Below are 10,725 nucleotides of genomic sequence, written 5' to 3' on the forward strand. Positions count from 1 at the left end.
CAAATGCGTAATACAGTGTAGTGTGGTAAACCTATTAGATAATCAAAAACTTTCAACTAGGTTTAAAAAAATGATGCTCACTGATAGAATAAAAAAGAATGCTTTGGTGTTTTTACTTATGTCTTCATTTTAAAACAATGATCTTTAAAAAATATCTGGAGTTGTTTCTAAATCAGTTTATCATTTTGATTTTCAGAGTGATCTGACTGATAGAAAGTGTCCATCAACACCAGTAAATTAGCAGATTAAACCTGTGAGGTTGAAAGCTGAATTGATAGTGGCTGACCATATACCATTGTAAATCTGACAAAGTGATAAATTCTGCTCAATCTCTAAATCATTTTGTCCCAAGGCTAATTATTGGGGAATTTAAAAACAAAATCTTACATCTTTTAAAGTTTTATTGTTAAAAAAGGACTTTCTGTTGTTTCATCTTATAACTTCATGTGATAAAGCAAAGTGGGTAAACTGTCCCCTATTTACAGATAAGGACAGAGTCTCAAAGTCAAGCAATATGTATGTCCAATGTCACACAACTCTTAAGTGACTGGACCAGATTTAGTCCTAGAAAGCCAGTACTTGGTTCCTAATCCCAGATTCCTCCTGCTATGCCACACTGGCTGTGCTGAGTTGTTACACTCCATTTTAGGAGGAATACCTGGAGTTTATTCAGAATAATGAAAGATGAGACTCCTTACATATTGAAGAATTTCTAACCAAAATGCTAATAGGGGAATTACTTATGTTAGATGACTAAATTGTTATTCTGCCTTGTTGAAACTGTACCTTGTACAAAGCAAGGATGAGATTATATTAAATTAGGGCTGCTGTTTTGGCTGGACTTTATTTAAATTTATTCAAGAGCAAGTCAAAGTAAGAAGCACAAAAGCCAGCTTTACGTAAGGAAGTGGCCAGGCTGTCCACATCAGCTGATGGCAATCTGTCCATGTGTAGAGCTTTAGAAGTCTAACCCAGGGGGACAGTCTGCCTGACTCCGATGGGAGAATGAGGACCTGGGCAGATCAAGTCCCTAAGGTCCAATTCTGTTAGTCCTTCCAACCTTGTATTCCTTCTGTCAAGTATCCGTTAACAAATCATTCTAGTTGTAAAAATACAGATGTGTGAATTCTGTTACTGCAATCACTTTGATATCACACTAGAGATGACTTCTTCAAAATAACTAAAATATATAGGTAGAAGTTAACAAAAGGCAGACCAGCTACACATAAGGAAAAACAAAACAACTCTGAAAATGGAATGGGCTGCCTTCAAAGGGACTAAATTCTCTTGTCAAGAAGTATTCAAGCAGAGATGAATAACAACCTGTAGGGAGTATAACAGAAGAGAAAAAACCTTCAGCTGTGGAGATGGGTTTTTAAGGTCTCTCGAATACTGAACCTAAAAAAGTAATCAATTCAATAAAGTACTTTATTATTCTCCTAATATTGGAAGAAAAAACACAGTAAGTCCTAATATTGTACGAACTTGGTTAGGTCATTTAATACCTGTAGCCAGTTTATAAAATATGTAAAATGAGGTGGAACTAGATGTCTTTAAAGTCACTTCCAACTCTAACTCTCAGTTTTTGAGCTGCTCAAAATAGATGTCCTCCTAAACTCCTATACTAAAGATCATAAACTTTACTCACTCAGGACCCATGTAGACATAAAGGATCTATAGATACATATTTTACATATAAAGCTTAATTATCTGGGTTCTTTTAAAAAGTAATGGTAGTACTTAATACCACTGAACTGTACACTTAAAAATGGTCAAAAGGGTAAATTTTATGTTACATTAATTTTACCTCAAATTTTTTTTAAAGCTAAGGAGAATTAGATACAGAAGGTGAAAGTGAGGGAAAATAGCTAAAGTGGGGACATGGAGGCCAAAAACAAAATGTAGCAACTGATACAAGATACAAAAATCCACAAAAGAACAAACCATTCAAAACAGAACCAATCAGAGTATGAGAGAAAACCTTACACAAATAAATACATTTTAGTGCAGGGGCCACTAATAGCAAACTACCGCAATGGCCACAGGTTTTTGTAAATCAAGTTCTATTGCAAGACAGCCATGCCTACTCATTTACCTATTGTCTATGGCTTCTTCAATACAACAGCTAATCTGAATAATTTTAACAGACCAGATAGCTTGTGAAGCCCAAAATATGTACTATTTGACCCTTCAGAGAAGAAGTTTGCCAATACTTGTCTTAGAACATAACTGTATTTTAGCACAGTACAGTAACACCCCCTTACAGTAAACCTAAGTTGAACAAGAAATGTTAAACTCTATATTTTATAATATAAATTTTAATATGGCAGAAAAATAGGCAACATTTTCTAAGGAGACTTACGCCAAAAGCAGTTTAGAAATTAAAAAGTTTGATGTTTGAGGATAAAAGAGAATACAACTAGATAATGCTGATAAATAGCTGTATAAATCCATTCATAAACTTTTTCATAACTTTTTTCAATGTGAGGATGCTTACCGTTATACATACTAAAAACAGGCTATTAGGATAGCAGACTAGGACAGTAAGGTAGAGATTTACAAATTTTAAATTAAACAGATGTATTTTCTCTGATGACAGAGAAAATATTTGTACCTTTTTAGGAATCTAGGCTAACAAAACAAACTGAGGTGTAGAAAGATCTATTCACTAATATTTTTGGCACAGTATTATACTTATTAGAGAAAAGTGGGGGAAAATTTGTGGTCCACATAAGTGGAATGGTTAAGTCAGTTATGGTACATCCACATGAGAATTTCTTATTCAGTAATATAAAATGAATACAGATAACTTTTTAGGGATATAGGAGAATATAATGTTAAGTCAGAAGTTATAATACAAAATTTTCTATGCGGTTTGATCTCCAGTTGCTTACAAAAAGTAGTAAAAGGGGGCTTCCCTGGTGGCGCAGTGGTTGAGAGTCCGCCTGCCGATGCAGGGGACACGGGTTCGTGCCCCGGTCCGGGAAGATCCCACATGCCGTGGAGCGGCTAGGCCCGTGAGCCATGGCCGCTGAGCCTGCGCATCCGGAGCCTGTGCTCCGCAACAGGAGAGGCCACAACAGTGAGAGGCCCGTGTACCGCAAAAAAAAAAAAAAAAAAAAAAAGTAAAGCCTAGAAACAAGAAGCTGAAACTCAGGTAGACTAAACTTCAGGATCTCGTTCATGCTCCTTCAGTGAATTACATCTAAGTATTAATTAAGAGCTTGCAGTTTATTACAGATTATGTCCAGATATTATCAATAGCTAAATAGATACATGTGGTTTAAAATAAACATTAGGCAGCAAAAAATTTTATGATGTATGTTATGGCTGGCCATTCAAACAAAACTCAAACTCACTGATAACTGTAATCTAGAATAGAATTTTAATTTTGAGGAAATCGCAAATAAGATGACTGACGGGTTCACTGAGAAGCCCCACACCCAAAATTAAATGTATTTTCAATCTTGATTTTAGTTTAAGTGAATTGTAAACATGTTCACTTTTACAAATTAAAAGCAAATGCATTATTAAAGGATCATAACAGAATTTGTCCCCTATTTCAACACAGGTTCTTTCTATTCCAAAATATATTATCTATATTTCCCAAATACTTCTTCAACCTCGTTATCAGTACTATTCTATACAATAGACCTAATTCAATGTTGCTGAAATACTTAAGTACTTAATCTTTGAAATTCAATTTGCACAGCATGTGGGGTAACGATTCTTTCCCCCTTGATTTCCATTGATTGTGACCACCTAGAGGGATGGGATAGGGAGGGTGGGAGGGAGACGCAAGGAAGAGATATGGGAACATATGTATATGTATAACTGATTCACTTTGTTATAAAGCAGAAACTAACACACCATTGTAAAGCAATTATACTCCAACAAAGATGTTAAAAAAAAAAAGAATATGAACTACCAAAATAAAATCATATTATCTGAAGCTAGCGGAAATCATTTTTGTTTGCACCTTCTCTTTTAATATATTTGTAACTATATAGATGAGCAAACATACAATTACTGCATCATGGGTATGCAGTTTTTAACAGATACTACCAAACTGCCTTCCAAAACAGGTGAATTTATACTTCCATCAGCAACTTAAGAGTTCCTATTTCCTATACCCTTGGCATCACTTAATTTAACATCTGCCAATCTGACAGGGGGAAAATGATCTTATTTTAATGAAATACTTTCAATATTGTATCCTGTACGAATTACCTATTTTCTAAAGAGCATACACATGCTGATACTTTCTCAGCATGGTCCTTCTTTCTCTTTCCCTTTCTAATTAAAAAATAAAATGCCCAAACAAAAAGTAACTTAAAAATACGTGCCCTCTTCCCCACCTGCCAACGCTTCCCAGAGATCCTTCACTAAGACAGAATATACACTTCTGGGTTTTACAGAAATGAAGTGTGGCATTCTTGAGAGAGAAGAGACAGTGTGATAAAAACGTTCATGTTGGGCAATAATTGGCCTAAAATAAAGGTTAATCAAGAATCTCAAATGCTACATAGCACTTTTTGATATAATGCTCATCCCAGTCCATACTGGTTTTCTGGAAGTAGTATTTTGAAATTAAAACTCTATAATTAATCTTGAAACAACATGCAAAATAGATTGAAATGAGACAAAAGAATGGATATGGGGGTACAGATTTTAAATCTGAAGTCATCAGATATGTGGAGATAAATATGAGAACAAAGCTTGGATGAAAGATGAACTATTATCTACACAAAGATTAGAGGATATGCCATGGAGAAGGTAGACAAGTGGGAAAGAAGCAAAGGCCTCTCAGCCTCAGGGTTTACCCAGTGAGCAAATCCAAAAAGAGCCACAGAACAAGAGAGAACAATTTAAAAAATGAAGAGATGCTACAAAGCACAGGAAGCTCAGCTCAGCAGTCTGTGACGACCTAGATGGGTGAGATGTGGGGGCTGGGCTGGGAGGTGATACAGGCATACGTATAGCTGATTCACTTCATCGTACAGAGAAAACGAACACAACATTGTGAAGCAATTATATTCCAAAAAAATACTACTAATAAAATAAAATCTGTGAGGAAAATAAAATAAAATAAAAAATGAAGAGAGCCATGCAAAGTGGTTTCCTAAATGATGGAATAATAATAACAAAATTAAATAAGAGCACTGCAGGGAAAACTGAGCAATGAACATTATATTTTTCTGTAAGATATTTAGGACAGTAGTAAAATCTTAACCTTAACCAGTGACCTAAACCAGAATTGAAGTTGGTTGAAGGAGATGGCTAGGATGACGGTGGTTCGAAGAGTCTGACTATGGAAAAAGATAAGAAGATAACTCACTTACATCGTACCTCCTTCCAGAATATAATATGGTATGGTTAGTAAAATATAAAGTAAGACCAAGGGAAGGAGGAAAAGCAAATATCCCAGCCACATGAACTAATAAAATTGCTATGGTTAAGTATTAAATTCACTCTGAGCTTACTGGTAAGCAGGGCAAAAAAGTAAACAGTGCGTATCACATTTTCACAGAAGTACAACGATCTCTCAAGAGAAATTTTTTCTGGAAACCAAAAAAAAAAAAGAAATTTCTCATTTGAGCCTAAAATTCAAAGGCTAATGTCCTTGTAAGGTTTTACAAAAAATGAAGCAATTTTTTAAAATGAGAAATTATAGAGTATTTAACAAATGCCAAATATTGTCCCAATAAGCCTTTTACAAAATGTTAACTCATTTAATTTTCACGTGGCTATTTCTTTTAATAATCATCTATAGAACCTGGCAGAAACCTGAGTGCTGGCATTCCAGGTGGCTTGATGATTCAGGGATGACCTATGCTTTGGAAGCTGAGCATAAGAAAGGATAACAGGATCAGCTGGAACCTTACCTCCCAGAATAAAAGAAATGTTTACCACATAAAGTCAAAATGGATGAAGTCAAGGGAAGAAAGCTACACTTAAAAACAAGATCATTCAGGAAATAAACCTTTAATCAGATTAAAAATTTTTTTCACAATCTTGAGGCCAGTGCTCTTAATTTTATAATGTAATTTGGAGATAGCTGGGGTTCACTCCTGAAATCCTTGATTGAAAGCTCTCAGGTTTTTCATATACCTAGATTGCTCCTAAATCCATCTAGCTATTGCTCCAAACTTTGGTGGCAAAAACAGACTCCTTTGAACTAAGGTAAACAAGGTTTTGTTATTGGCCATTCAAACTCCCAGGGCATCTGAGCAAATATTCGTTTTTTAAAAAAATTTTTTAACGTTTATTTTATATATTTAATATAATTATATTTAATACTTTTATTAATTTTAATATACTGAGGGTTTTTTGGTTTTTGGTTTTTTTAAACATCTTATTGGAATATAACTGCTTTACAATGGTGTTAGTTTCTGCTTTATAACAAAGTGAATCAGCTATACATATATCCCCATATCTCCTCCCTCTTGCGTCTCCCTCCCACCCTCCCTATCCCACCCTCCCTATCCCACCCCTCTAGGTGGTCACAGAGCACCGAGCTGATCTCCCTGTGCTATGCAGCTGCTTCCCACTAGCTAGCTATTTTACATTTGGTAGTGTATATATGTCCATGCTATCTCTCACTTTGTCCCAGCTTACCCTTCTCCCTCCCAGTGTCCTCAGGTCCATTCTCTATGTCTGCATCTTTATTCCTGTCCTGGCTCTAGATTCTTCAGAACCTTTCTTTTTTTAGATTCAATATATATGTGTTAGCTTACGGTATTTGTTTTTCTCTTTCTGACTTACTTCACTCTGCACGACAGACTCTACGTCCATCCACCTCACTACAAATAACTCAATTTCGTTTCTTTTTATGGCTGAGTAATATTCCATTCTATATATGTGCCACATCTTCTTTATCCATTCATCTGTCTATGGACACTTAGGTTGCTTCCATGTCCTGGCTATTGTAAATAGAGCTGCAATGAACATTGTGATACATGACTCTTTTTGAATTATAGTTTTCTCAGGGTATATGACCAGTAGTGGGATTGAGCAAATATTCTTGAAGGATTCCCTCACTAAACAGGTTTTATTGGGGGGGCTGGGAGGGACAGGATGGGACATTTTTTATGTAGAGTTGTCAATAAGTATTAGACAAAACAGTGTTTCAAAGTTATTGCTAAGAAATGATTTCTTATTTTGACAGCAATGGAGCTAGAAGCTTCTGGGAAACATGTAAATCACAAAAGCAGCTCAATTTTCTATCTGACAGAAGGGGAAAAAAGAGGGCTACAAGAGCCACTGAAGAGACAGAATGCAAGGCATCTTTTCAATAGAAGGCTGTTCCCATCATATAACCTTTAAGGACAACTTCTAAATGCTAGTAACCTCATTTTTCAATTCTGGGCACCTGTACTTAAACTTGTTACATGCCTGGTAATTCAGATGATGTTAAAAGTAAGGTAAGTGAGTACCAAATGAAATTAAGCATACACATTCGAAGAACCTAGGGGCAAGATGGGAATAAAGACACAGACCTACTAGAGAATGGACTTGAGGATATGGGGAGGGGGAAGGGTAAACTGTGACAAAGTGAGAGAGTGGCATGGACATATATACACTACCAAACGTAAAATAGATAGCTAGTGGAAAGCAGCCGCATAGCACAGGGAGATCAGCTTAGCACACAGGGAGATCAGATCGGTGCTTTGTGACCACCTAGAGGGGTGGGATAGGGAGGGTGGGAGGGAGGGAGACGCACGAGGGAAGAGATATGGGAACATATGTATATGTATAACTGATTCACTTTGTTATAAAGCAGAAACTAACACACCATTGTAAAGCAATCATACTCCAATAAAGATGTATAAAAAAAAGCATACACATTCTAGTCTCTCAAGAACATTAAAGAGGTAGAAATTTGACAAAAGTCTAGCTTTTTCGAATGTGAACACATTTGAGTCATCCAACTGAAGATGTTAAATGACCTGCCACAGTCATAGGCTACTTTGTGGCATAAAACCATTATCACAGGATATCACAAATTTTGCTCATCACCAAGTGATTTTTTTTTTAAATAACATTTTTCAGTCTGGGAAAACAACTTTAACTTGGAACGTTTTAGGAAGGTGCCAATTTCAATTACAGGAAACATTAAGCCAGGTCTGAGACTGAAAGTATAAGAATCACACTTTCAGTTTGACTTATGATACTATGGTGCTGGAAAAAGCAATGTAAGTAGAAGGGAAGCAAAACAGGTCACATAACGTCAGTGCAAAGTCAGAAAAATAGCAGGATATAAAGAAAGCAGGCAGGTAAATTTTTACCTACAGTGAGAAAAACTTTGCGTCCATTTATATTAACTCAAGACAAATATCCTCTCATACTGCGTAGGAAAAACCAATTTTGTTTTAAAACTCAACTGCTGTGCGGAATAGATGAGTTAACACCCTATCACAATTTATTTAATCCACAAACGCTACTTAACTCGGGTTTTTTCTGAGTTAGTGTTTTACCCGTCACATTTCATCTTGGCTATTTTGAGTTGTATTTTCAAAAATTCGCCCATCTTGTGGAAGATGTCAGACAGGCCAAAGCTGGTCCTCAGTGCCAACAGGTGGTCTGTACTGCGTGCCCTGTCTTCTTGGCCACATGACCCTTTTCCTCCTAATCTCCTTTCGGAAACGTTATTTCCGGTGCCCCAGATGGCTCTACACACGCCTGAAGAAGCCACTCCAGAAATATTCAGAATACTCTGCTACGTTAGGCTTCCAAAGAGACGGTGGCAGAGATCGAAGGAGGGCAGGCAGAGAGGAAACTCGAGCCTAGAAAAGCAGCGAGTCAGGAAGGCACACGCTTTGCCCATCGCCCGACTCCTAAATGTCACTCGGTGATGTTCGTGGGGCACCACCCACCAAGAGCTGGGCGGGCGGCCAGGCACTGCAGCCCGGAGCCGGGGCGCTGAGCACGCGGCGTGGGCCGGGCTGCCACAGCTCCAGCGTGGTGGGGGGTAGGGGGGTGGCAGGCTGGCCCCTCCGGCCCCTTGGCTGCTCCACCCGGCGGCGGGGAAGGGAAGTGAGGGCCGAGCGAGGGGCTCAGGCGGGGAAGGCGCGGGCGGGGCCGGGCCTAATCACATGGCGCAGACTGCGCAGGCCGCCCGGCATCTCTTTCTTTCTCCTTCTCGAACCTCCGCTCCCATCCCTCCCCACCGCAGGCCCCTCCCGGGCCCGGGCCCCACGCGGGACAAGGCCTCCTGCGCCTCGCGGAGACACTCACTTTTCGCCTGAAACCACCAGCTCCTTGCCCTCGCTGTTGCCGATCCCGTCTGTCTCCCCCGAGCCGTCCTTGGGGCCGGACGCCGGCGGGGCCGCGGGCGGCGACGCCCCGGGCTGCGGCTGCTGCGGAGGCGGCGGCGGCTGCTGCTGCGGCTGCTGCTGCTGCTGCGGCGTGCCCCCCTTGCCCAGCTCCTGCAGGATCTCTGAGGGGGAGCTGGACAGGCCCCTCACGAGGGGTCCCGCCGGCCGGCCGCCCCCGCCCCACCATGGGTAGAGCCGCGCGGCGGCCGCCTGGCCAGCTTGTCCCCCGCCACGGGGGCGCCGGCACAGGGTGGCGAGGGGCTGCGCCCGCCTCAGAACCGCGCAGGCGTCGGCGGGCGGGCGAAGGAGCAGGTCCCGCAGCATCGCCGAGCCTCGCATCCGCATCATGCCGCCGGGTCCGTCAGTGCCCGCTCAACAGGGGAGGATGCTCCAGACGTGGGCGGCCGCTCTCCTCCGGGAACTTGGTCTTCGGCGGGACGGCCAGAGGGCAAAAGAGGGCAGGGACAGTGAGGTGGGTGTGGTCCCGGCTGCGGCTCTCACAGGCGCCGCCGCCGCCGCTACTGCTGCCGCTGCTGCTTCTGAGGCTGCCCGCGGCTACTTCTCACACCGCGGAGGACTCCGCACTGAGGCTGAGGCGCAGGGGCGGGCCCGAGACATTCGGCGCTCACCCTCCTAGGGGCGGGAGGACGCCGGCGGCCTGCCCCCTTCGCCTGCTCCGATTAGCTCAGATCACCGACCTCGCTTCTGATTGGTGACTGGAGCAGTCAAATTTCTCTCGGCGTCCGGTGCGCGGAGAGTGGTGTGGAAGAGTGGCGGGGGACTGGGGGGAGGAGTCAAACTGACGTGTGAGGCGGGGGAGCCAGGCAGGGCTCCGGAGTAGCCCCTTTTCTCTCGCTTCGTCAGCACCGAGAGTGCCCTCGTTGGGAACTGGGGCCTTAGTGGTCTCGTCATTTACGAAGCGGATGGGCTCCTGGACTCTGGGGCCTCGAACTGTCTCGGAGACTGATTGGCAAGAGCCCCTGCCGCCCAGGGGCCGACGGTCAGGGGGCTTGGCCGGGGCTGGAGTTTGGCCGTCGGAGCTCGGCTGGTCAAAGCTTGCCGCTGGTCCCCGGCTATCCGGTAAGGGCGTGTGGCGACGCCTCTGAGGGCCGCGGACCCGCGGCGGCAGCCCCAGACGATCTTGTCCCTCTCCCAAATGTTACGTTTACTTGAAACTTTCCATGGTTGGCGACTGCCCAGATGTGAAGTGTTTTGGAAAAAATGAGCAAAATCCTTTCAGCTATGCGACTTAGCCATTCGGAGGATTGGAATTCGGGGTACCGCAAAGAGACAGGGGGAAATTCCAGAACACGACAGCTTTCCTTTTTAAAAATTGCTTTTTAAAATGCAAAATTGTAGACACTCTCCTACTTTAAAGCTGCTTCATTGTTGTAAAATAGAAGCATAC

The 10,725-nt window shown here is 41.8% G+C and overlaps 1 protein-coding gene across 2 annotated transcripts in view; it reads right to left on the minus strand.

Annotated features, from left to right (window-relative positions):
* Positions 1-9,913, minus strand: part of GLS (glutaminase) — a 76,037-nt gene extending 66,124 nt beyond the window's left edge. The window contains exons 1-2 of one of the 2 annotated variants that reach the window (XM_060302132.1): positions 9,238-9,911; positions 3,646-3,668 (exon numbers count right to left, since the gene is read on the minus strand). In XM_060302132.1, the coding sequence (XP_060158115.1) occupies positions 3,646-3,668; positions 9,238-9,665 (451 nt within the window). In that variant the 5' untranslated portion in view covers positions 9,666-9,911. Of the gene's footprint in view, positions 1-3,645; positions 3,669-9,237 lie in introns of both variants that reach the window. The other variant, XM_060302134.2, reaches the window with a different exon arrangement.
* Between the last annotated feature and the right edge of the window lie 812 nt (positions 9,914-10,725).

The sequence above is a fragment of the Globicephala melas genome, chromosome 7 (assembly GCF_963455315.2).
Source record: "Globicephala melas chromosome 7, mGloMel1.2, whole genome shotgun sequence".
In the NCBI taxonomy this organism is placed as follows: domain Eukaryota; kingdom Metazoa; phylum Chordata; class Mammalia; order Artiodactyla; family Delphinidae; genus Globicephala; species Globicephala melas.